This window comes from Ursus arctos, unplaced genomic scaffold (genome assembly GCF_023065955.2).
Source record: "Ursus arctos isolate Adak ecotype North America unplaced genomic scaffold, UrsArc2.0 scaffold_14, whole genome shotgun sequence".
NCBI lineage: Eukaryota > Metazoa > Chordata > Mammalia > Carnivora > Ursidae > Ursus > Ursus arctos.
In genome coordinates this window covers 26,913,057-26,939,276 of record NW_026622808.1, presented here as the reverse complement: position 1 = coordinate 26,939,276, position 26,220 = coordinate 26,913,057, and the positions used below count along the sequence as shown (strand labels likewise).

The following is a 26,220-nucleotide window of genomic DNA, read 5'->3' as shown; positions in this document are numbered from 1 at the left end:
AAGGTACCTGGAGGAATGACAGCACATCATTCCTCTAGGTGCGGGGCCAGGGAGTAGGGGTAAGGGGTAAGGTGGTAAGGGGCAGAAAAGCTTGGCGCACACCCCGCGACCTGCGCTCCTCCGCGGCCCCGCCCCCTCTCGGCCCCGGCTAGGTGTGCACGGCCCCGCCCTCCACCCCGCCCCTTTAGGTTTGGGCGCGCGTGCGCAGCCCTGTTTCGGTCCCGCCCTCTCGCAGACTCAGCTGCGCGCGCACCGCCCCTCCCACCCGTGCGCACGCGCGGCCCCGCCCCCGTCTCCCCGGCGCTCGGAGCCCGAGTCCGCGGGAAGATGGCGGCCCCGCTCATCCCGCTCTCCCAGCAGGTACGGGCCGGCGGGCGGGGGTGCAGCGTTGGGGTGCGGGGCGTGAAGCCGGCGCCCCGATGAGGCCGATGCGCAGGGAGGCCCAGCCGAGTGGCGGCGGCTCGCGCTGAGGGGCTCCCGCGGAGGGCGGGCGAGTGGGCGGGCGGTCCTGAAGGTGACAGGCCGGCCCAGCCCGCGGCCTCCCGCGCCCTGGCGACCCTCTGCGGGCGGCGTACAGGCGGAGCCGCTGCTTGTGTCTGCACAGTCCGGGGCCCGGGCCCGGGTCCACGCCCGGCCTTCGCCGGCGCTCCCAGGCCGGGCGATGCACGGTGGCTCTGGGCTCTCATTAAGGGAGGTGGGCGAGGGGAGTGAGCCTTTCTACCGGTGCGTCGGCCCCGCGAGTCTTTGTTTCATGCCGGGTCCCACCGTCGGAGCGGACTGTGTCCCCGCCGGGGTGGAGGGCTAACCCTGCCACAGCCAGGACCCTCCAGCAGTGCGATCCAGGACTCATCCGTCTCTTCCTTGGGAGCTGTTTCCGCCACCCTTGAATCGAGAAAGGGGAGATCTCAGGTCTCCGGGCCCCTCTCTGTGCGCTCAAATACGCCTGGTGGTCTTACTAAGGGGCAGTAACAGTGGCGCGACGCATACGTGCAAAAAAGAGCCTTGCGCAGGCAGCCCTGCTTTCTGGGAGGGACGTTCATTCATTTATTCGTCAAATGTGCGTTGGTCCAGGGGCTGAGAGCGCAGCAGTCACCCAGACAGACAAGGTCGCTGCTCTCCCGGAGGTGACATTCTCATGGGAACTAGAAACTACCTGTGCCCTGCTAATAACAGCTGCCTTTATTGACTGAATACCTGTGTCGTACCAAGCACAATACTATAAGAATTCTGTCTAAATGATCTAGCACAGAGTTGGGATTAAGAGTGAGGACACAGGGTCGTATCATCTTGTGTTTAGTTATTGGCTCTATCATTTATTCTTTTGAGTGTCCTTGGGTAAGTGCTTAGAACTCATTTAGAAAATGGAAATATAAAAAAAATACTGGGATAATGTGAAGATTAAGCATGTAAAGCACTTAGAACAGTGCCTGGCACATCAAAGCACTCAGCGATACTGTAATTATTATCATCATTTAATTCTCCAGCAGATTGGGACATATGGGAATGTAGACCACAGCAGTAAGAATGCTAAACCTTAAGAGAGCTGATAAGCAGGTAGGCATGACTGGCCAGCTGTTCCAAGGAGAGAGATATGCATACCTGCTAAATCTTGCAAGAAGTAGCGAATTTGTGACACTGTCAGTAAATTAAAAGTATTAAAGATGAGTGGTTATTAACATGTTCTTATAACAGGTACTAAAATGCTGTGTAAACTAGGTGCCATACAGATGTTGGGTATTATTAATAGTTGCTACAGTTTAGGGTGTGTGTGTGGGGGTGGTGGGGTGAAACTCACTTTGGCTCGCTTAATGAAAAAGTGCTCCCAGTTTTTTGGGGGGAATCTTTTTAAAACTATCAAATTTTGACAGTAGCCCTAAATTGAACTTCGGTGATGACAATGGCTGATGTTTATTGAGTGCTTTAGAATTTAAGTGCTTAAGAATTTCTAACACGTTGGCGCTTATTCACACAACAAGGAGAGGGGAAATTTTTTTTTTTTTTAAGATTTTAATTATTTATTTGACAGAGAGAGACAGCAAGAGAGGGAACACAAGCAAGGGGAGTGTGAGAGGGAGAAGCAGGCTTCCCGCCGAGCGGTGAGCCCAATGCGGGGCTCGTTCCCAGGACCCTGGGATCATGACCTGAGCTGAAGGCAAACGCTTAACGGCTGAGCCACCCAGGTGCCCCAGGAGAGAGGAATTCTTATTTTACTGATGAAGGATTAGCTTTGGAGGAAGGGAGTGGTTCGCCACTGTGAGTGAAGGTATGAAAACATGAATTGGGTCATATGATTTGCCTACCTATCACCTTTTGGAATAAAATCCCAGTTCCTTCTCAGGAAGCCTTGCTGGTCTGGTGCCTGCCTGCCCTCTCTGGTCTCATTCTTTCCCTGGTACCCACTCTTTCCCGGGTACCCACACTGTGGCCATACTTGCCGCTTTTCTGCTGCTCCCATAGTCTGAGCTTTCTCTGTCCTCCGGGTGTCCCCACTGGCTGTTCCTTCTCCTGAAGTTCTCTTCCCGAAGTTCTCCTCCCTGTTTCTTCCCTTGGTGCTGTCAGTGCTTGGCTCTTTTTCCTTTTTCAGGTGGTAGCTCAGATGTCATTCTTCCCAGAGGCCTTTGCTGACCACTTGTCATAAGTAGGGCCCCCTCTTCTATCCCACCAGCAGTGTGTCTCCTCCACACACCCCTCAGCACCTTTGCTGGTTTACAGAGGTCTGTTTCCCCATTAGACCAGGCACCCGGTGAGAGCAGGTGCAGACTCTTGCTCCTGTGACCAGCACCCAGGAGGTGTCCGGTAAACTCACGAAGCAGGAACTAGTGAGTTACACCTACCAGCGCCGTTTACAGGTGGCTTTTCTTCTCTACATGTGGGATGGGGCTAGGGGTGGGAGCAAAATTGAAGGAGTTTCAAGAGACTGACAGCCAGGAGTGTATGACAACTTCAGGTCTCTGACTTCTGGGTTTCTTCCTGTTCCTTTATATGTTTGTTGAACAAAGGCATGACCAGGTTTTCTTCCTTCAGGTAGTTATGTCAACAGTTCTCTTTACCTTTCTTAGGTGAAGTTCTGCACCAGGTGTTCTCCTCGAGCTAGGTGGGAGACATAGCCCTTAAGGTGTTTTCAGTCTAGCCGAGGGATCACACAGGTTCACAGATTATTACTGGGGAAGCATGGATATGATTCTAGGATAATTTCTGGTTGGGGGCAGTCAGGGAGTCGCCTGGAGCATGAGGCTGTGCTCTGGTTGGACTGAGGTGTAGGGTGCACTTGGAACGTGGATGGCCCGTTGAAGGTGAGTAAAGCGGTTGCCAGCAGGTTTGTAGAGGGGAGTAGGCCATCGTATTTCTCCTCTGGCCCCAATACTTTAACCATCAGCATCTTTCCTGGTCTGCTCCATACTCCCCCAAATCTATGACACCTCTTTCCCTGTACAGTCTTTTCTGACCCTGAATACAAATCTTGCGTGTTTGAAGAGTCAGGAGTCTAGGGTTGATTTCTCCCTCCATTGGTGTCTTGGTGATTTCTCCCTGCCTCCGAGCACAGCTCCCCTTTGCCTCTCCTACCCTGGAAATTCACCTGTGTCCCTCACCCCCTTTGTACCATATGGTCTCATAAGTTACTGGTCGCCGTGCCATCCTTAACTTAAGTGGCCTGTCGTTGGTTGTCATTGAACCTCACAACACTGGTCACTGTAACCCACCAGTTGGCCTTCTCTCTGTCTTCTGCATTCTTTCTCTCTGTCTGCTCCTGTCTTAGGGTCTCCCCACAGAGCATGCCCTTCCCCCACCAAGACCCTTCCGGAGTCCAGCCTCCTGTTTCTCCCTTGCTAACACCCCACCCCTGCCAGCTGCCCGCTGGAATTGGCCACCTCCTTACCCACATCCACCAGTAAACAGGTCTGGGGTTGTCCCCCTTCCTACTTAGCCTCTCTCTCATAGTTCATTCCGCACAACCACCTCCTGCTCCAGAAACCTCCAGCTGCTCCCATTTCACTCCCCTCCTTCTGTCCAGCTTGACTGTTCCTGGTTCAGCATTCCCACGCCCCCTGGGCCTGCTCCACCTGACCTTGCCGGCTTGCTCTCCCACACTTGCCCCATTTTCATGTAAGGCCTTGCTCTTCCCAGTGCTCCCCCTACATACCCCCCCCTTGTGCTGTGATCTCCTGCTTCAACCTAGCCTACCTCCCGCCCATTGGAGACCATTCTCGGAAGCCTCCTTGGTGGTCTCTTGCCTCAGTCCACCTCAATGACAGTTCTCCCTCCTGTACCTTCTGTGGGTCCCTTGCATGGCCCTAGACCCAGGAAGCACATGGAAAGCATTGAGCTCATTGAAGAAGAGAGTGCCCTGTGCCCAAGGAGTTCCACCCCCTCTGCCTTGCCACTGGGGTCCTCCTCCTTTGTCATGTGCTTCCTATGCCCAGGCATTCGAGATGCGTCATCTCTTTAATGGGTGCCAGGTTTTAAGGTTTTTATTCCTATTTTGCAAACAAGAAACTGAGACCCACAGAGATTTAAGTCACTTGCTGCAGTCCGTAGTTGGTGGGTCAGCTCCACATCTGTCTGCCTGCAGAGCCCTGCTCTTTCCCCTATTCCAGGCAGCCTGCTGGGCACCTCGCCCAGAGCAACACCCGGTGAACGTGTCTGCAGTGAATGCCAAGTGCTTGGGGCACTTGTTTGTCCTTTCGTCCCTTGTTTTTTTCTCTAAAATAATTGCTACTCTCTCTGTCTTACTAGAATGCTAATGGTGATGTGGTATAAATTGGTGAGTAGAGAGTCAGGTTTTAGAGTAAAGATTGGCCCTACCCTGTAAGACCCAGAATTCCCTGGCTCTTTATCTTATTGACCTGCATTGGCCTGGTTTGTGGACCGAGTAGCTCCCAGTTAAGCAAGAACATATAAGTTTTGCTCCCTCCACACCAATTTTGAACTTTATTATTATTTTTTAAAGATTTTATTTATTTATTAGAGAGAGCACAGAGGGAGAGGGAGAAGCAGATACCCCACTGAGCAGAGACCCAGATGCAGGGCCTGATCCCAGGACTCTGAGATCATGACCTGAGCTGAAGGCAGACACTTAACCAACTGAGCCACCCAGGCACCCCAATTTTTAACTTTAAAGCAACTTTCCCATGCCTCATTCTTCACCCGATCAGCAAAGAAGGGAACTGTCTTTGATCAGATGGTACCCGAAAGCTGAGTGTCTGCTCTCTGATGCCTCAGGCCGCTTCACGTTATTAGCTGATGGACGACACAACCGCCACCACCCCCATGAGAGACACCTCGGCAGCCACGCTGGGGGCGCTCTCAGGGTCTCCCCACTCAGACTTCACCTGAGCAGCCAGCGTCCACTTGGAAGACTACTTACTCCACGTTCTTCCTCAAAGACAACTCTCCCACCCCATTATCATTTGAGGTTCCTTCAGGGTGTATTTTTGCAGGGTCCCCAGATGTCCTTTCAGTGCCCTCAGTTGTGCAGTATTTTCTGTATCTCAGTTTCTCCATGTGCAAATTGGGAGTAACTCCATATGATGTATCCGCCTCCTGGCAGTGGAGTGTCAGCACCCCACACACCATTCATTCAGCAGATACGTATTGGGCATCTCCTCTGTGCTGGAGACCTCCTGGGCAGTGGGATGTAGCAGTGAACCAGAAGACAGCCCTGTCTCATGGAGCCGAGGTTCTCAGGAGTGGGGCACAGACGGAAGGAAATGAGCAGATACGTAGTGTATCCCGGGGTGAAGTGATCCTCGTGGTGAGAACTGAAGCGGAGTTTAGGGTCCCACGTGTGAGATTGGGGAGGCCTCAGGAGCCACAGACCGAGCAGGAAAGGCACTTTGCATTGCTCACTGTATCCTCCCGATTCACCCTGGTCAGTCTTATCCTCACTGTATAAAGGGGTTAACTGAGGTCCAGAGGCTACGTCACTTGTGCAAGGTCACACCCAGCAAGCTCGTGCTGACACAGCCCATCTAACGCAGGCCTGGGGCTCTGTGTTGCACTGTAGGTTCTGTTTGTTTGTGCGTTTTATTTTTTAAGTAGGCTTCATGAGGAGCGCAGTGCGGGGCTTGAACTTACTACCCTGAGATCGAGACCCGAGCTGAAATCAAGAGTTGGATGCTTAACCAACGGAGCCACGCAGGCGCCCCTTTTAATTTTTTTGAACTGCCAAGCATACAGCAGTGTGAGATCTCATTTGATTTTAAACAGTGGTCATGCCACCTAACCTCTAGATACTGTGGAGTCTGGTGGAGAGAAGATCACTTGTTTAAATTCTTATTTTGTTTTAATCTCATCTCACTGGAAAGTCATGGGAGAAACAGAAGCTGCCTTATCGTCTTTACAGTTTCCCTGCTCGAATGGGTGTTTGGTGCTTCATGGCTGATGCAGAAATGAGTGAGCCATGCCCAGCCCATGAGGCGGGTCGGCTTGGTCCAGGCCATGGTGAAGGCCCAGGCCATGGGTGGTCTGAGCTGGATGAAGGGTGGATAACTTGCTTCTGCTTGGGAAAGGGCTGCATAGAGAAGGGGCGTCTGGGCTGGGCTGTGGGGACGCTGGGAAGAGAGGAAGGCATGCTTTTTCAGACAGAGGCAAAGCAGAATAAACAGAAGCCAGGACACTGGAATTCTAGCTCAAAGGGCCTGAACGTGAGGCCAGGGCTGGGGACTCTGGGGTCCATAGCCCTCTTTTAACTAGGGTGACTTAGGGATTAAAGGAAGAAGGTGGTTTGGTAAATGGGACACAGTTTGTGCCTGGCCTACAGATTGACCTGAGACAAAAGGGACTGACACGGTGTCTGCTTGCCTAGAGAGTGGCCGATGGTGGTGGGGGGGTGGGGAGGGAAGGAAAGGAGACCTGCCCGCTGGGTGGCCCAGAGGGCTGCTCCTGCTTAGAATGCTCTGTCCGCCATAGTAGGCCCAGCCCTCAGTGTCACAAGCTGCTGGAGGGAAGTAGAGGTTGCAGATGACCAGAAACAGCCATGTCCTTAGACTTCCGTCTGGCCCTGCCTCTGCCTACTGCGTGGGATTGCTGTACTTACCGATTTACCAATTACATTTCAGACCAGCCGATACAAAGTCAGTTCTCCTTTTGTGTACACCCGTTGCAAGCTGGGAAGGGTGGTGCCAGGAAGGCTTGCTGTCACTGTCTGCAGACTAGAATTGGGCTTCTGCCCCATCTAGCACGCTGCTCACCTGCATCCCACGCTTCCTGGTTCTACCCTCCCTGTTTGCTCAGCCCTGTGGCCCCTGAGCCTTTTTTGTTTGTTTTTTTAAAGATTTTATTTATTTGAGAGAGCGAGCACGGGCACGAGTGGGGGGCGGGGCAGAGGGAGACAGAGAAGCAAACGCCGTGCTGAGCAGGGAGCCTGACGTGGGGCTTGATCCCAGGACCCTGGGATCATGACCTGAGCCGAAGGTAGACACTTAACCACCTAAGCCACCCAGGTGCCCCAACCCCTGCACCTTTGTTCCAGTTGCTTGCTCAGGCGATGTTCCCTCTTGCCTCAGGGCCTTTACACATGCTTTTTATTGCCCCCTTTCTGGGATGTTCTTCCCCCCCACTTTATTTCTGGGTTAACCTCTACTCCTCTTCCTATCTCAGCTGGCACATCACTTCCTCAGGTAAAGCCTTCCCTGACAGGTTGGCCCAGCTTCTTTGTTGCTGCCTGTGGGGATACTCTGTACTTTTCCACATGCCAGTCTGTAATTTTCTGTTGGTGGGATTATTAGATTGATGGTCAGTCTCCCCTACTGCATAGACTAGGTCCACAAAGGCTGTTTTAATTCATCCTTGGTCCTTAGGTGCTCAGTAATCATCTGTTGAATGAATGGCAGAATGGTAGGGCAGGTCCGCAGTATGTGAGGCAGGGAGGAGCTATGTCATGTTCTTGACGAGTGAAGTGACACGTTCAAATCTGACCGCTTGCGTAGAGAATGCGCAGAGCTGGGGACTAGCTCAGAGAGGTTTGTTGTGATATGGACATGAAGTGATAAAGAACAACCTGGCCTGAGGTTGTTTCCAGAAGAGCAGAAGGGGTTGGTGATTGAAGCAGTGTGTGGGATGGTTATTTGCACTGGGGCATTCTAAGTGTGGGGAGGAGGCAGGAGAAGGAGGCAGGTGTGGTGTGTCCAGCCAGCAGGGCAAGACAGCCTTCCTGGGCGGTGCCAGGTGGGTGGCTGGGACAGGTGAGACAAGAACCATCACCTTGCAGCGGGCCCTCCAGACCTGGTGGGATCCCGTATATAGGGGCAGTTGAGAAGCAGCCTAGCTCCTGGGGGCACCGTCAGATCCCATTTGCTGAGCACCTAGCCGGTGCTGGTCTGGGACCCAGAAGACTAAAACTGAGCCCCTGCCCTTTAGATGGCTCAATCGGAGCTGGGCTTTCAGGCACAGAGATAAGTAGGACCCTGTGTGGCAGGATACCCTTGTGGAGATTGGGTGGCAGCCTACGGAAGTGGAATGAATTGCAGTTGCCTCCACTGGCTTGGAAATAAGGAGAGCAGGAAGAGGGGGCCTGGGTCTTCCTTCCTCTTTTCCCTCTTCCGTTCCAGCAGGACTGGAGGGAGCAGATGGGTGCAGCCTTTCAGACTGGCTGCTCTCCACCCCCTACCACTCGTCAGAGGCCCCTTCCCTGACTCTGGTAACCCAGGTGTTGGGGAGAGATTTGAGGTGCAGGTCTTGTACAGAAGAAGGGAGGGGGTTTGGACACCCACTTTGTGCCCATTCACCACTGACCCCCCATTAGGGAAGTGTCATTGTCTCTGTCCCTGGGCTCATTTCTGAACAAGGAAATGGAGAAGGACAGAGCTAAAAGGACAGGTTTCAGGCCTCCCAGGGAGTTGGGATGCTTGGATCAGCCCTGGCTCCAAAGCCAGTGTTCTCTCCTGTGGACAGCACACCGTGGGCTCCTGGGAGGGCAGGAGCAGCTCTGTCCCTGCTGTGTCCCGAGCCCCTGGAGCAGGCAGGTGATAACTGTCTGTTGATTGGTGGCAGCAGGGTCCAAAGAGCGGCCAGGAGCAGTCTCTCTAGCTGATGGGAGTCGATTAGTGGAAATGTTCTTTCTCCTGGGTGAAGAAGCAGACACCTAGTGCGCTGGTGAAGGGGAGTCAGGGAGGCCTTGAGGCCCAGCATCCTGACGGCCAGGCCCCCACCCTTTCACAGGGCTCCCTGTGTCCCTTCACTGGTGCTGTGAGAGGGTGTGGGGAGGGGGTTCTCTGATTTACTAATGACAGTAACGAGCACGCCTGTTGAGCCACAGAAAATTGGCTTTTCTTAATCCACAAAGGATGTTTGCAGTTTTACATGTCCAGTGGGAAAAGGAAATGATCTTCTTTCGGACTGCTTTTAAAGGGGGAAAGAATAAATAGGAAAAAAAAAAAAAGATCCTCACAGGGACATTATGAAGTCAGGACTGGAAAGTTTGGGGCAGGGATTAGCCCTCTGAATTCCCCCGCACCCTAGAAACAGCACTGTGTGTGGCTGGAGGCGCCAGGACCCGGCAGAGCTAGGTGTGTGCTGTTGAGAACATTTCTCCTGCTGGGAGTTTTTTTTGATCAAGACCAGAACGGTCTCTGAGCCCGGAGTGCCATATCCCTGTATCCACTGTGGACGCTTTCTCCACCGAGAAGAGGATTCCATCGGGGATGAGCAGATGCCCACGGTTGCTGAGTGCGTGCAGGTCGGGGCTGTTGTTTCTGTTGCCCAGACAAGGGAATCGGCATTTTCTTGTACACCAAGCTGGTCCTGTTGGCATTCGGCCTCTTGATTTAATTTTTTGTTGCCTCTTAGCCACTTGGAATTATCCTTTATTTCACGGCTACTAAGCACTTAACCTGCTGTGTGTGCAATTGGATGTTTAAAAAAAATAAGTAAGACTAAGAGAACTAGTAAAAGACTGTTGGAAGCGGCTTAGTCAACTAGTTGAGCGAGAAAATGAGTACGATATGTACTGTAGTGTAGCCAGCATTTGGTGAAATATTGTATCATTTTTTGGCAAAGATCATTTGGTGTGGCGTGCTGTCAGGGCTGTGATGTGATTCTTGCCAAACACACCCTGATTAATAACTTTGCCTGACTTCCCTTCCCACTCCTCATGATTCCTTATAAATAAAGCCAGCTCTTCTGTCTCCGTGACAGTAATAAGAAGGGCAGTAATGGGTACAGTAGCATCTGGGGGTTGTAGAGTGTACTTTACCTACATATTCTCATCCGGTACTTAAAGTAATCCTCAGGGCAGGCGCTGTATTAGTCCCATTCCTTGGCTGGGGAAACTGAGGCCCCAGGAGGCTTTGTAGCTTGTCTTCACTCTGCTGCTGAGTGGTGGAGCTGTGTCTACCCGATCATCAGCCTCTCTGCACCCATCTCACCCACTCCCTCCTGAGACTCCATCAAAGTCTTACCCATTCTGTAAACAAACAAACAAACAAACAAACAAGTTTGTTTTTTAAAAAAGTATACGGAAGGTTTGCTTACAGAGCCAGCGCTGCAAGAGGTAGAATAGGTGTGAGACTTCTGCCTCACCCCCCACCTCCCAGACCTGAAAATGTAGGAAGGAGGGGGCCCCAGTCAGTAGAGTAGCCTTGACAAGAATTGGACATTAAGAAATGTCCCATTTGTAGATTTGGGGCTGTGCGAATGTGGAGGAGAGAGAGACTCATTTCAGTTGGGGAATTGGGGAAGTTTTTAAAGCAGGGGCTCGGTTGCGGGGCTGGGAGGTAATTGGCCTTGAGCAGGCACAGTGCCCCCCGCCAGGCATAGGGAGTAATTTGTGCCCAGAGAAGGAGCATCCGGTGCCCAGTATGTAGAGAACCTGCCAGAGCAGGAAGGAGAGCTGGGATTGAGCGCTGTGTGTTTGCGAGTGTGTGCAAGTGTGAGTGAGTGTGAGTGTCCAGGGAGTGCGTGTGTGGTGGGCAGCGGGGGAGTAGTGAAATTAGCCCAGCAGGGCCAGGGGATGGCTGTGGGGCACCTCGAGAGCTAGGCTGAGGGTTGGAACCTCACGCTCTTCGCCAGCCACAGCGTCTTTTCTGAGCTGGGGAATGACCATGTGAATTCCCCTCCCGGCTCCTGCCAGCATGTTTGCTCTTCTGTATTTGTTCCCTGACTGGACCTGATGCTCCGCTCCACCTCGGCAGTGGCGACTGTCTTGCTCAATCTGGGAGCCTACTGGGTACCTGGTGCCTAGAAGACCCAGGCTCTGTAGAAGAGCAGTGGGTGCTGGGAGGCTGATGATGCCACCCTCAGAGAGGAGGGGAGGGGCATGGAGAGCGGCCGACCTGATCCCGCTGGGGGTCCCCGAGTGCTGGGCAGCATGCCTGCTGAAGGGATGGCAAAGTATCGGGCCAGGGCTCAGCATATGGCAGAGACGTTGGAACCCCAGGGTGGCTGATCTAGGAAAGGAATTTTGGGAAGATTCAGGGCACACTTGGGGAGAGTTGGGAGCACTGTGAGAAGAGGGCATTCTCAAGGAAGGCAGTAGGTGCCCTGCTGTGTAGGGGCCCTTACTGCTGAGCTGTCACCCCTGTGAGTCTGTTCAGGGCCTGGTCCTCTGTGCAGAGGAAGGAAGGACAGAATGGACGGGTGCTGTTCTCTGAGATGCTGGGAAGAGCGATATCCAGGGAGGCTCTGGGGAGGCCAGGGCCGCTTTTGAGCTTAAACAGCATTTTTGGGAGAATGGGCTAGAATCTGCTCCATGCTCTGCCAAGCTGTCTGGGCAAGGTCCCAGGAACTCCTTTTTGTCTGACCCTTTCCAGTCCCATCCACCTGTCCTCTGTGTGGCCACCCTCAACCCCATACCCCTCCCTACCTGCCCGTCCCCTGCTCCCTTCAGGACCCTGCTCCCTTGGTGTTTTCCCACCAGTGGTGTCTCTTTCCATCCGTGTTGCAGGCCTGTCTACGCCCCAGTGCTTCAGCGTAGGTGCTCCTAGGCGTGCTTGTTGTCTTGTATCCCCTCGGGCAGGCTCAGCTGGGCAGTGTCGGTCTCCCCAGCCTCACAGGTGAGTGTCTGGGCTGCTGAGTGCCCCCGCCATCCCTGTCTGTTCCTCTGAGCACTTGGCTGCCTTCTGTGTGCGTTGTCACATGTAATGACATTTTCTTCCAGACTAGGAGCTCTGCAAGACGCTCTGTAGAAACTGCTTGAATGGGAATGAGATTTCCACTTCCATGTCCCATAGGGACATCCCAGAGAAGCATGTTTAAAGGTGAACAGCCCCCTTTCTTTGTGTCTGTGCACAGTGAGTGGCTGCACTCCTTGGCTTCATCCTCCTGGAGGCCTACCGAAGTCTCCCCCTGGTCACTCCCCCGTCACTCACTCCGCGTAGCTAAGTGCCTATACAGTTCACTGCCTCTGTGCAAATCTGCTCAGCTCGCTGCGGGGATCATGTTCTGGGCATCTCAGCAGGGCGGGCACAGACCCTCTTACCTCACTGTCCACCCTTCCTGGCAGGCTGAAACCGTGCCGAATGACCCCAAGTCCCTGCCGGCCCCCTCTGCCCTGGAATCCACCTTGCCCATCCCTGAGCCCTGGCTCAGGCTCTGGAGGCTTCAGCTGTGCCTCCTGCTGTCGTAGCCCTCATGTCCCTTGGCACCTTGTGCTGTAGTCCGGTGCTCACTTTGCCTTCCTGTCTCCCTATCTTGAGCCCTAGAGCTCTGTCTCACACCCTTTTGTATCCTTGATTCCTCCTCATTGTGTGGACTTAATGTGTGTTTGCTGAATGAGTGAATGAATGAATTTCAAGGCCCAAGGGCAGACCACTCTTTCAGGAAGTTTTCTGTGAAGAGTAGGTAGGAGGTCAGTAGTTTGAAGTGGAATGGCCTGAGGGGACATTTCTAGGGATGGGATAGGATTTCACATGGCAGCAGGTGGAAGGAGAGGACAAGGAGGAGAACGGGGCGATAAACAGCCAGCGTTGGAGGAATGCTCACCCAATGCCAGGCTCTGGTGGTGGGAATGCGATGAAGAAACTGAGGCACAGAGAGACTGCTCGCCCTCCCCAGGGTTGCACAGTACTCTGGTGGTGGGATAGGACTCGAGTCCACGTCTGTCTGGTGGCACTGTTGACCTCACTGTGGTTCTGCTTCCCCCAGTGCTAGGAGCGCCAGGCCAAGAGGTGTGGGCGGAGACCTTCGGAACTCAGTGTAGGACAGGGTGGTGTGTCAGGGTGGGAAGGTTGCCTCAAGTGACCTCGTTTCTCTTTTATTTCCGTTTCTGATAGATGGGGCCAAGAGCAGTGGTCTCGTGGGAGCGCTGAAGCTTTTACACCTTGAGTCTGCGTTCCTGCTGATAGTTCCTGGCCCTGAACTCCATCTGGCTGTCTTGTTCACCTTGATGCTTCATTGTGTGTCTAAACTTCGGGGCATGGTTCTCTTGCTCTTTGGTTCTCCTTGTAGGTGGGGACTATAGGCCTTCCCCCCCGTGTCGTGTCCCCACCGCAGGCCTTGAGTTCTGAGTGGGTTGGACGGAGGCCCTGCATGCTGTGCTGAATGGCAGGTACACATCTTTGTCATGGCGATCATTTGGGTCTCCAGGGAGAGTCATATTATCTTCGGATCCCTCTTCTTGTATGTGGCTCTTTCCCTTTTCTGTCTTATTTACAAAAGCAGTGTGCACTAATGTAGAACACTGGTGAACTCAGAAAGCCATGGGGTGGGTATGGGGAACCAGTTCACTGGTAGGAATCAGTGTTAGCCTGTGGCGTCCGTCCTGCCACATTCAGGTCCATGTGCATATGTGATCGCTGTGGGCTTACCAGCTGGGTCATCACTGGCTGTGCTGGTTTGGGCCCTCCCTTTGCATTTGGCAAATACCTGACGATCATACCCCGCTTGTAAATGTTCTGCCCATGCTGTTTTACTGCTATGCGGGATCCTCGCCTGGGTCCAGCCTCTGCTGTCACGGGTATTCCTTGCTCTCCAGCAGGGTGAACTGATACAAGCTCTTGCCTTTCCCCACCTCCTGCATAGTTGATCACTTCCTCGGGGCAGACCCTCGGGGAGAGGCCTCACAGTAGCAGAAGGGGTTGTGTGTATGTGTGTGGTAAAGAAGTGCTAGTTTTTATTGTTTGTCAAAAGTATCACACTGCTGGTGATAAAGCTGCTCTTTGTTTATCGTACTTAACACCTGAAGTGGCTTGTACCGTTAGCATCCCTGCCAAAGCAGAAACACATCAAATGTTGGTCTTTAATTATGTAAACACACACTCAAAGTAGAGGGAAGAGTTTAATGAACTCCCATGTGCCCACCACCCGTTTACAACAAATGCGATTTTTTTTTTAAGTAGGCTCCATGCCTAATGTGGGACTTGAACTCATGACGCTGAGATTGAGAGTCATATGCTCTACCAACTGAGCCAGCCAGGCACCCAAACAAATACCGTTTTGCAAATCTCTGCACTTGTCTACCATCCCTTGACCTCCTCTGCCATATACATTTTTATTTCTGAAGTTTTTATTTTAAATCTCAGAAATTGGGGTGCATACGTGGCTCAGTCGGTTTGGCGTCCCAGCTCTTGATTTTGGCTCGGGTTGTGATCTCAGGATTGTGAGATCAAGCCCTGGGTCAGGCTCTGCGCCCAGCGCAGAGTGTGCTCGAGATTCTCCCTCCCTCTCCCTCTGTCCCTTTCCCCCATGCTCTTGCTGCTCTCTCTCTCTCTCAAAATAAATAAATAAATCTTAAAAAAGAATAAATCTCAGAAATCTTATTTCAATTTGCATCTCTGACAAGAAGACCATTTATCTTTACATAACCACAGTGCCACATCAACCCCTTACACACTTGATCATACCTTAGTATTACCCCATTGATAGCCAGTCTGTATTCATATTTGCCTGATTGTCTCAGAATGTCACCTTGTTACTTGATTGTGAGGTCTCCGTTCTCTCTCACTCTTTTTAAAATTTATTTTGAGATAATTATAGATTTACATGCACTTGAGAAAAATAATGCAGAGTGATCCTGTGTATTCTTCACTCCGTTTCCTGCTGTGGTAACACTTTACAAATCTGTAGTACACCAACCATCACAACCAAAACTTTTTTTTTTTTTTAAGATTTTACTTATTTATTTGACAGAGAGAGGGAACACAAGCAGGGGGAGTGGGAGAGAGGAAGAAGCAGGCTCCCAGCGGAGGAGCCCGATGTGGGGCTCGATCCCAGGACTCCGGGATCATGCCCTGAGCCAAAGGCAGATGCTTAACGACCGAGCTACCCAGGCGCCCCCACAACCAAAACTTTGACATTGCTGCAGTCAGATAAGACAGGTTCCATCCCACACAGGGATCCCTCCTCTTGGCCCTTTTAGCCACTCCCATGCCTTCCTTCACCTCTGGCACCCACTAATCTGTTCATTTCCAGAAGTTCAGCATTTTAGTGATGTTATATAATGGAATCATTCAGCACATAACCTTTGGAGATTGGCCTTTTTTACTTAGCATAATCCCCTGGAGATTCTTCTGGGTTGTTGTGCATGTCAGTAGTTCATTCCTTGGCATTTTTCATTGCCAAGTGGTATTCCACAGTGTGGGGTGGGGGGGGTGTCACAGTTCATTTAACCAGTCCCCCATCAAAGGACATCTGGTGTGTGTGTCCAGTTTGGGGCAGCTATGAATCAGCCTTCACTAAACATCTGAGTACAGGTTGTTATGTGAACCCAAGTCTTCATTTCTCTGGATGAATGCCCAGGACAGTCACTGGGTCTTGTTATCAGTCACAGGCTTAGTTCTTTTTAAGATACTGCTGAACTGTTTTCCAGAGTAGCTGTACATTTTTACCTTCCCACTGTCCACCTGTGAGTGATCCAGCTTCTCTGCGTGCTCACTGGTGTCATTGTTATTTTCGCCATTTTGTTACGTGTGTGGTGCCATCTCCCTGTGGTTCTGATTTGCATTTCCCTAATGACTAACCTATGCTGACCATCTTTTCATGGGCTTACTTGCCCTCTGTGTGTCCCCTTGGGTGAAATGTCTCTTCATCTCTTTGGTCTGTATTCTCATTTGATCATTTGCCCCCCCCCTTTTTTTAAGCAAACTCTACACCCAACGTGGGGCTTGAACTCACTACCCCAAGACTGAGTCGCATGCTGCACCCACTGCGCCAGCCAGGCACCACCCCGCTCCCCTATCGTTTGCTTTTGTGCCACTGAATAATTTTGAGAGTTCTTTATATATTTCAGATACTAATCCTTTGTCAGATCTGTGATTTGCAAATATTTCTGTGACTTGGCTCGTCATCATCTTACCATGGTCTTTCACAGAATAAACATTTTTAATTTTGATGAGGTCCTTCACAGAATAAACATTTTTAATTTTGATGAGGTCCAGTTTCTCAGTTTTTCCTTGTATGAGTCAGGCTTTTGGTATCAAGTCTAAGAACTCTTTGCCCAGCCCTTGATCCTGAATATTCCGTTTTTCCATTTAAGTTTTTCCATTTAAGCCTGTGACCCATTTGGAGTGAATTTTTGTAGAAAGTGTGAGACTTAGATTGAGGCTCATTTTCTTCCTCTAAATGTCCAGTTGCTTCAGCACCGTATGCCAGGCAGGCCTCTTTCCCCATGAATGGCCCTGCACCTCTGTCAGTAGTCGGTCGGCCACACCCATGTGGCTCTGTTTCTGGGCTCTCCGTTGTGTTCCATGGCTCTGTGTGTCTACCCTTCATCACTGCCATGATGCCTTACAGCGAGACTTGAAATCAGGTAGACTGATTCCTCCCAATTTTTTTTTTCTTCTTCAAAATTGTTTTAGCTATTTTGGTTCCTTTGCCTGTCTCTATACATTTTAGAATAATCTTATTTTTATCTACAAAAAATCTTGCTGGAGTTTGGTAGGAATCAAGTGAAACCTGCGCATCGGGGCTGTACATGTTAACTGCGCGTGCTGCATCGCCCTGCAGGAAAGCCAGTTGATCGTCTTCCCACCCACAGGACCCAGGATGCTCGTTCCCCCCTTGCCGACTCTGCCAGCCTGATAGCAAATGCTGGTGCTTCCCTCTATTTTGCAGTATGGAAATTGAACATTTCCCCCAACTTTTCTGTGTCTTTTCTTTCTGAATCGCTTTTATCTTATACTTTGTTTATTTTAAAACTAGGGTATCTTTTTTTCTTGTGATTTATAAGAGCTGTCTCTCACATCAGTGTTCTCCTTCTCTCAGCAAGGTTTACCTTAGCTCTGGTTTAGAAACCTCTTATGGGGCAGTTGGAGAGAGCTCTCAGTTGCTGGGAGGTTAGGGACGCCCTAGTGTTCTCTGATGTTTTTGAACGTTGCCGAGCTAAATCCCAGTTTCCTCAGCTGCAGAATATGACTGCGCACATAGCCAAGATAATGACTTTGCAAGCAGTGAGGGCAGCCAGCGCTGAGTGGAAGGCAGAAACGTAAGGACTGTCAAGTGAGCACTTCTTTGGGCTGCGGTTTTATTATTTTAAGTTTTATTTATTTAAGTCCTCTCTACACCCAGTGTGGGGCTTGAAGTCACGACCCTGAGATTGAGAGTTGCATGCTTCTCTGACTGAGCCAGCCACGTGCTCCATGGGCTGCATTTTTGTGTCAGCATTTGGTTTTCCAAGTAGAAACACAGACTGGGCTGTCTTTGGGTGTTACTTGCCTAATTCCTGCAAAACTTGTCAACTTGATTGAAAATACACCATTTGCATATCCCTGATGATGAGTGATGTTGAGCATCTTTTCACGGGTCTGTTGGCCATCTGGATGTCTTCTTTGGAGAAATGTCTATTCAGATCTTCTGCCCATTTTTTAATTGGATTATTTGGTTCTTTGGTGTTGAGTTGTATAAGTTCTTTATATATTTTGGATACTAACCCTTTATCAGATATGTCATTTGTAAATATCTTCTCCCATTCAGTAGGTTGTCTTTTAGTTTTGTTGGCTGATTCCTTTGCCGTGCAGAAGACTTTTATTTATTTTTTTTCAAAGATCCTTTTATTCATTTTTATTTTTTTTAAGATTTTATTTATTTGAGAGAGAGAGCGCGCACACAAGCAGGGGGAGCGGCAGGCAGAGGGAGAGGGAGAAGCAGGCTCCCCGCTGAGCAGGGAGCCTGATGTGGGGCTCCATCCCAGGACCCTGGATCATGACCTGAGCCGAAGGCAGATGCTTAACTGACGGAGCCACCCAGGCTCCCCAGAAGCCTTTTATTTTGATGGAGTCCGAATAATTTATTTTTGCTTTTATTTCCCTTGCCTCAGGAGACTCTGTCTAGAAGAATGCTGCTATGACTGGTGTCAGAGAAATTACTGCCTGTGCTCTCTTCTATGATCTTTACGGTTTTAGGTCTCCCATTTGGGTCCTTAATCCATTTTGAGTTTATTTTTGTGTATGGTATAAGAAAGTGGTCCAATTTCATTTCTGCATGTTGCTGTCCAGTTTTCCCAACACCTTTTGTTAAAGATAATGTCTTTTCCCTATTGATATTCTTTCCTGCTTTGTTGAAGATTAATTGACCATATAATTGTGGGTTTATTTCTGGACTTTCTATTCTGTTTCCATTGATCTATCTGTGCATTATATCTTGTGCCAGCACCATACTGTTTTGATTGCTACAGTTTTGTCATGTAACTTGAAGTCTCAAATTGTGATACCTCCAGTTTTGCTTTTCTTTTTCAGGATTGCTTTGGCTGTTCAGGGTCTTCTGTGGTTCCATACTAATTGTAGGATTGTTTGTTCTAGTTCTGTGAAAAATCCTGTTGGTATTTTGATAGGGATTGCATTAAATATGTAGATTGCCTGGGGGTGGTATACATATTTTAGCAATATTTGTTCTTCCAATATCACTCATCATCAGGGAAATACAAATCAAAACCACAATCAGATATCACCTCACACCTGTCAGAATGGCTAAAATCAAAAACACAAGAAACAACAAGTGTTGGTGAGGATGTGAAGAAAGAGGAGCCCTCATGCACTGTTGGTGGGAATGCAAGCTGGTACAGCCACTCTGGAAAACAGTATGGAGGTTCCTCAAAAAATTTAAAGTAGAACTCCCCTACAATCTAGTAATCGCACCACTGAGTATTTACCCAAAGAGTACGAAAATACTAACTTGAAGGGATATATGCACCCCTATGTTCATTGCAGCATTACTTGCAAGAGCCAAACTGTGGAAACAGCCCAATTGTCCATCAATATATGAATGGATAAAGAAGAGGCAGTATATATATGTAGTGGACTATTAGCCAGAAGGAAGACTGAAATCTTGCCATTTGCAACGACGTGGATGGAACTAGAGGGTATTATGCTAAGTGAAATAAGCCAGTCAGACAAAGACAAATACCACATGATTTCACTCATACGTGGAATTTAAGAAATAAAACAATGAACAAAGGAAAAAAGAGACAACCCAAAAAACAGACTCTTAACTACAGAGAACAAACAGATGGTTACCAGAGGGGAGGTGGGTGGGGATGGGGGAAACAGGCAGAGGGGATTAAAGAATAGTTATCTTGATAAACACTGAGTAATCTACAGAAGTGTGGAATTGCTATTATTGTACACCTGAAACTAATATGACACTGTGTGCTGACTACACTGGAATTAAAAAAAAAGATATATGACAATAAAAAAAGAAAAGAAAATTACAGCTGTTATAGGGTGTTGGTTTTCTGGGGGAAATGACATGCTGTAGTGGTTTTCAAGACAGTTTATGTACTCGGGTTGAGTCTTGTACTCTGACCTCTTGGGTTGAATAAAATGCACCATCACATGATCATGTGCATGCATTTTCCCAGGGCTACCACACATGGGAGTCTGTGCTGTGACCCGGTGCCCAGCTCTGGCATGCCTGGGCTATTTTTGCAGCGTGCAGAGTTGGTTAGGACCACATGACCTGGGTGCTCCTCTGGCGCTGTCACTCATTGGCTCTGTACTGTCAGTCTGAGCACTTGTAAATTGGGGCTAACAGTATACCTGTGCCACAGTGTTGTTGGAGGATTAAATGAGGTACGGGATAGGAAACAGTGAGTGCTCCATAAATGTGACCTCCTATTTATCAGAACAAGGAATTAAACTTTTTTCCAAAAGTCTTAAAAGCTGGTTTGCTTTAAAAAATGCCATTTTGAAATGAGCAAGTCTGGCACTCATTGCTTTGTTTGGCGTGAAAGCGCATCTTTTCCCAGAAGAGTGGGAATTCTCCTGGTTTCAGGCATAAAGATTTAGGAAGGGTCCTGCCTCTGGACAAAAGCGGGGATCAGAGCTGGATGGGCTCAATCCTAAGAGGTTTTGGAGTGGCTAGAACCCCGATCTTCAAAGGATTTCCCCTCCAAAGTGGTTCTGCTGTGTTCTTCATCTCAAGCTGCTTTTCTCCAGTGTTAAAATTGCATGTGCTCACATGAACTATGGTGTTTTAAAGCCCTCCCAACAGAAGGCTGTGAACTTGTTCTCGGTACACTCCCCTTCCCTATCACCCCCGCTTGTAAATTGCATCTAGGCTGGAGGACAGAGTGAAGAGGCCACAGGAACTTTTCACGTTATCTCTGAGTATTTTGAGATACGATGAGCAACTGAATGGTCAAATTGAAAGTTACGATTGATCCTCATCTATAATTCAGTCCCTGCAAGTTGAAGATGGCTCCTTCGCAGAGTGGGCTGGCGAAGGAGATCACATCCTCGGCTGGCTCCATCCTGTTTCCATTTTCAAAGACCTCGGCCAGCTCTCTGCATCCTCTTACTCTCTGCAGCTTTCTTATATTGAAAGCGTCATTCCCTGGCCCGTCCCTTTTCTGCCTGTGCCCCAGGCTTGGCCCTGGGCTCGCTTTGGGGTCAGACAGAAGTGAACAGCTCCAGTATCCGCTCTCAGCATGCTCTGTCCCAGCAGCTGTAACACTCCCTCTGGGAGCTGCTGCGGGCACCAACCAGTGAGCTGGTTGTGACGGTGGTCTCTGCCCAGGAGCTGGCCACATAGGCTGCCTGTCATTGGGGTATTTGAGGTGTCACTTGTCAGCAGGTGTCTTCAGCTCTGTTTCGGTGGCACATTGGGCAGCTTGCAGACCTGCCTCCACCATCCCTGGGATGAGGTGGGGTGGTCAGAGGAAGTGCCAACTAGATCTAATGTTTTCCCCTTTCCCCCCTTCTGCTTTTGCAGTAGCTGAAGTAGGAGTAATCACATTGAAGCGTCTAACTGTGATCCTTGTCCCAGCTTGACTAAGTTGATTCCCATAGAGAGGAATAGTTGAGGCACACTCATGTGGTTTCCGGTCACTTGTAGATCGTGTGGGGTTGAAAGTTGGCCACAGGCCATCTGGGGGATGAGCCTTTAGCACAGACTGTTGGAGCTTTGGCTGTGGTGCTTTGGAGGCTTTTCCAGATTTATTCAGAGTCTTGTTCTTGATGATGGATCTGATAGCTCAGAAGCATTTGGGAAGTTTGAAACAGTTGTTAACTCCGTATGCCCCAAATACCCTTTTTTCACTGGAATTATACCAGCTTGGAAACCTCTTTTCTTGCCTACCCTGAGATCTTAAAAAAAATCCCACTGGAAATGTCTTTCAGATGTGAGCCTCTCTGATTTGTTGGTGGGAAGGGGACCTTTGCCATCAAGGTGGAGGCCTCTGGGGCTTGTGCACTCCATTCCTTTGAGCTAGTGGCAGGCCATGTGCTGTCTGGACCCGGTCACTGTCACCTTGACAAACAGCCTGCCTGACTTGGCTTCCTCTGTCTGCCTTCCTCCTCTGACGATATGTGCTGTGGAAACATCCCAGAGTTTTAAACCTGGGAGGTGACATGAGGTGTGATGGTGGGCACTGCGGTCTAAGGTCTGAAGGAGGTGAGAGTGACAGACACCCCCCCCACCGCAGTGACTCTTGTCGGGCCAGCGCACCAGGCCAGAGGAAGCAGCCAGCTAGAGAACCACTGTAGCTGTGTACTTACCTCTCGATCCTTCTCCTGTGTGTCGTCCCCTTTTCTTTCTCAAGCCGTGGCTCCTTTGTCATACAGCCTTGCTTTCCTTTTCATGTTGCTCTGTGTTTAGTTTTCTCTGCTTTTTCAAGATCTCCCCCTTTCTTTTTGTTTTGACTTTCTTCTCTCCCCTTTCAGGTCTTCATGCTCTTTTCCTTCTATTTTCGTTCTGTCTCTGTGGTGTTCTCTGTACTTTCGCTTCTTTATATGCTCGCAGGTGTTGGCATCCCCCAGAGAAGCTGACCGTAATCTCAGCATTATTTTTAACCTGAAGCAAGTCTTCATGCCACAGCAATATGCAAGTGTTGGGCTGGTTCACATCCAGTGATTGTAACTGGAAAGAACCCATCTCCGCCAGTTTTATTCATTATGAAAAATCACAAGACAGCATTCAAAGACTTTTAAAATAAACACGGTACTCCCACCTTTTATTCAGTTCTCGCTTTCCCCATCCTCCTTGCCTTTAGTGGTTCCCGTGCCCATTCTTCTGTACGATTAAGTGTAATTGTGTATTCTTCACTTTGCTCACTAAGTCAGTGGCAGTCTTGTGGAATGTTTCCTTTCACGTGGCAAAACACCAACATGTGTAAGCCTTTATAGCTGATATTGTAGTGGCTGCTTAATTCCTTCCCCAGCTGACACCCCCCCTGGGGGACGGCTCACTGAGGTCGGGAAGAGAAGCTGTGGACACAGTGCAAAGTGTGAGGGCTGGGCCGCCAGATCCAGACATGGCTTGAGTGAATCACATGACCCTAGGGCCGGTGGTCACCTCCAAACAATAATGTCTTGGGGATCTGATGGTTGGAATGTGGAGTGTCTTCTGTGCCGAGCTGAGGACTTTGGACTTCCTGCCTGTTGCAGTAGGAGTGGTCACTGGCCAGCTCTCTCCCAGCGGGGGCCAGTCAGTGTGTATCCCTTGGTGGCTGGCTGAGGACGGGTTGGGTGGGGATGAGATCTGGGGCAGGGAAATCAGTCTAAAGCTTGCGTGTCTGGTGATTCGTGATGGCATACAGAAACTCCTGTTTGGATTCTGGAACCAGAAAACAGTCTCAGAGGATAAGGTGTCTTTTCCCTCTGAGCTCCTGGACACGTTGAAATCCCTGCATTCGGTGAATAGAAGTCACCTCGGCTGCTGCTTCCTGAGTACCAAGTTGTTTGTGTAGGAATGAGGACTTGTGAAAGAGCATTAGCGTTTCTTCTTCCCAGACTGAGTAAGTATGTGAGATCTGTGTCTAAAAACAAGCTGCAGTGTCTGTAGAGAGGACGCTTAAAGTGCACACATTCTGATTTTCCCTGTTGTACATTTTGGTAATGACACTTTGAGAAGATGACTTTTTTTGGGGGGTGGGGGGGTGTGTGTCAACTTTTGACCAGTGTCTGTGGTTTTCATTTACAGATTCCCACTGGAAATCCATTATATGAATCTTATTACAAGCAGGTAAGTTTCACTGGTGTCTTTTTGGATTGACTTAGAGAGGGCGTGTCTCGGGAGGCACACACCCGAGTAGAAGCCAGTTTAGTCCCTTTCTGTCCTCCAAGTGATCAGCCGGTAGCCAGTGCACTGTGGGCTGCATTATCTGCTGTCTATTTGCTGAGGCCTTGTCTCAAGAGTTGTTCCCCCATTCTAGGTTGACCCGGCATACACAGGGCGAGTCGGGGCGAGTGAAGCTGCGCTTTTTCTAAAGAAGTCCGGGCTCTCAGACATTATCCTTGGGAAGGTATGTGACGACAGATAGTGACCTCTCTTCTGAGGCCACCCTCAGGGCTGCCCTGGCCGCTGAAGACCAGACCCTTCTTCTAGGGGCTGTGCCTCCTGGGGAGTGGGCTGGCCACTGGGAGCCTCTTGGGCTGTAACTGGTGGATGTTCCACTTACTGCTTGGGCAGCTGACAAGAGGCCTGAGGCCTTTTGGGATCTTGACAGCTTATGGGTTCATTTTGGCTTTGGAGCCAACTAGACCTGGGGGTTCTCGAGACTCTGCCACTGACCAGCTGTGTGGCCATGGGCAGCAGGTCATTCACCTGTTCCAAGTTTGCCGCCTCACCCACAGCTCAGGAACGGCCACGCCAGCCGACGCGTAAGGCCCACACCGTGCTGGCAGTGGCTCCTGTTCTGTGAATAAATGGGCAGTGATAGGCAGTTGCACTCATGAGCATTTTTGTGTTTCCGCAGATATGGGACTTGGCCGACCCAGAAGGTAAAGGGTTCTTGGACAAACAGGTATATATACATGTATATACACATACACACAGAGCAAGTGGAGGGACTTGGGCCAGAGCCCCGCAGGCTGGGTCGCCTCTGCACTTCCTTCCTTGTTACCACCACGGAGAAGTATTACTAGGCATGAGTGCGGCTATCAGACTATAAACACGGGAAGGTTTCATTTTGAAATAAAGGTCTTTTGAACACTTGGAGCATCTTTCATAGTTAGTGTATCTTTTAGTATTTTGTGTGCTTACAAGTGATGAAAATGTTTTCAAACTGATCTATTTTGAAATAACTTAAGACTCATGGAAGTTGCAAAAACAGTTCAGAGAGTTCCGGTGTATCCTTCCTCAGCTCCCCACAGCGAGAGCTGCTTACTGACGTCACCATAGCATGATGCTCAGAGGCCAGCGTGGTGCTAAACTAGAGGCCTTGCTTGGAGCTGGCCGGTTTTACGTGGACTTTTTTGGGCGGGGGGTGGTGGTGGTGGTGTGTATAGTTCTGTGTAATTTTATCACTTGCACAGATTCATGTAATGATCACCAGAGTCGGGACACAGAACTGCCTGGCCCCCAAAAGAATCTCTCTCGTGTTGCCCAGCGGTAATCACACCCTAACCCCTGGCAACCCACTGGTTCCTTCTCTAGCATGATTTTGTCATTTTGAGAATGTTCTGTAAATGGAAATCTATAGTACTTACAAATGATTTTAAATGGTCGTATTTTAATTTAGTTCAGTTTTCCCCCAAACTGTATCCCAAGGAATGTCATTCCTGGTGTCCTAGTGTCCATGATCTGATCCATTGGGAAAGCACTATCCTTTCCCTTCCTTGAGATTCACACTGTACGTCTGCATGTTGAAAGATTCTGAGGATCCTTGTGGACGAGAAACCTGTTAACTTTGTGTATTGCAGCTCCTGGAAGCTTTCTCACATCTCCTTTTCTGTACATTCCACACGGGCATTCTGTGGACATCAGTCTGAGAAAGGCTGATCTAGCGCTTATCTCTTTGAGGATGTTTTTAAAACTGTAATTGTGTTTATAGCTTTAAAACAGTTCATGTTCTCAGGCTATTTGATCAATTAAAAAAAATTAGATGATGCTGTGTGAGTCCACTAAGCCTGTGGCATAGCCGGCTCTTGGTTAGGAGAAGGGTTGGGAGGAGCAAAGGCCCCTGATGGCCTAGTTCAGGTCTTTTAATGTGGATCTCACCTCACCATGGGGGGTGAGTGGGAGAGACTATCTTCAGCAAGGCCGAGGGGATCACAGTGAATCGTGAGTGTTGGTTCCCAAACAACTATGTCTATTTCAAACCCTTTTTAAAAAGTCAACACATATTTGAATCATCATTTATTTATAATCTTAAACTCTAGGCTGCTACTTATCTAATTTAGCACTTTCCTAAATGTTGGGAGCTCATCGTTGCTTAAAATACATTTATTTGAGGGCGCCTGGCTGGCTCAGCCAGTAGAGCTTGTGACTCGATCTCAGGGTCATGAGTTCAAGCCCCATGTTGGGCATAAAGCTTTCTTAAAAAATAATAAAGGTATAAAAAATACATTTATGTGAAATTTAGCAGTGTCCAGAGTGCAATGGACTGAGTCCACTTGGCATATTCATTTAAACGGTGCTCCCAGGGGGAGATCTGTTCAGCTTGACACTTTAAGTGACTTTTGCACATTGAGTCTTCATTGTTGCAGTGAAGTGAAGTCCCTCTCTCCCAAAGCCCGTGGCTGCAGACAGTTTTCCTCCTGTCATGGCCAGCCGGCTAGTGTTTACACCTCCCTCTTTTTTGGATTTGCAGGGTTTCTATGTTGCACTGAGACTAGTGGCCTGTGCACAGAGCGGCCACGAAGTTACGTTGAGCAATCTGAATTTGAACATGCCGCCACCTAAATTCGTAAGTGTCAAAATCCTGGAGTTCTTTGTGCTCTTCTAATATCATCTGTTGATCTGTGTTTTCTCTCTCTCTCTTTTTTTAATCAAGGTGGAATTCATACAACCTAAACTCACCATTTTAAAGTGAACAACTTAGTGACATTTAGTACATTCACAGTATTGTACAACCCGCCCCCCCCCCCCCAGTTCCAGAAGGTGTTCATCAACCCAAAAAGAAACCCTTTACCC

The 26,220-nt window shown here is 49.5% G+C and overlaps 1 protein-coding gene across 13 annotated transcripts in view; it reads left to right on the top strand.

Moving 5' to 3' along the window:
• The first annotated feature begins 291 nt into the window (after positions 1 to 291).
• The window catches only part of EPS15L1 (epidermal growth factor receptor pathway substrate 15 like 1), a 94,082-nt gene continuing 68,153 nt past the window's right edge, over positions 292 to 26,220 (top strand). For 12 of the 13 annotated variants that reach the window (XM_044384760.3, XM_044384761.3, XM_026500426.4 and 9 more), the window contains exons 1-5: positions 292 to 360; positions 23,287 to 23,328; positions 23,519 to 23,608; positions 24,062 to 24,109; positions 25,898 to 25,993. In XM_044384760.3, coding sequence (XP_044240695.1) covers positions 328 to 360; positions 23,287 to 23,328; positions 23,519 to 23,608; positions 24,062 to 24,109; positions 25,898 to 25,993 — 309 coding nt within the window. In that variant the 5' untranslated portion in view covers positions 292 to 327. Of the gene's footprint in view, positions 361 to 23,286; positions 23,329 to 23,518; positions 23,609 to 24,061; positions 24,110 to 25,897; positions 25,994 to 26,220 lie in introns of those variants that run through there. The other variant, XM_057311597.1, reaches the window with a different exon arrangement.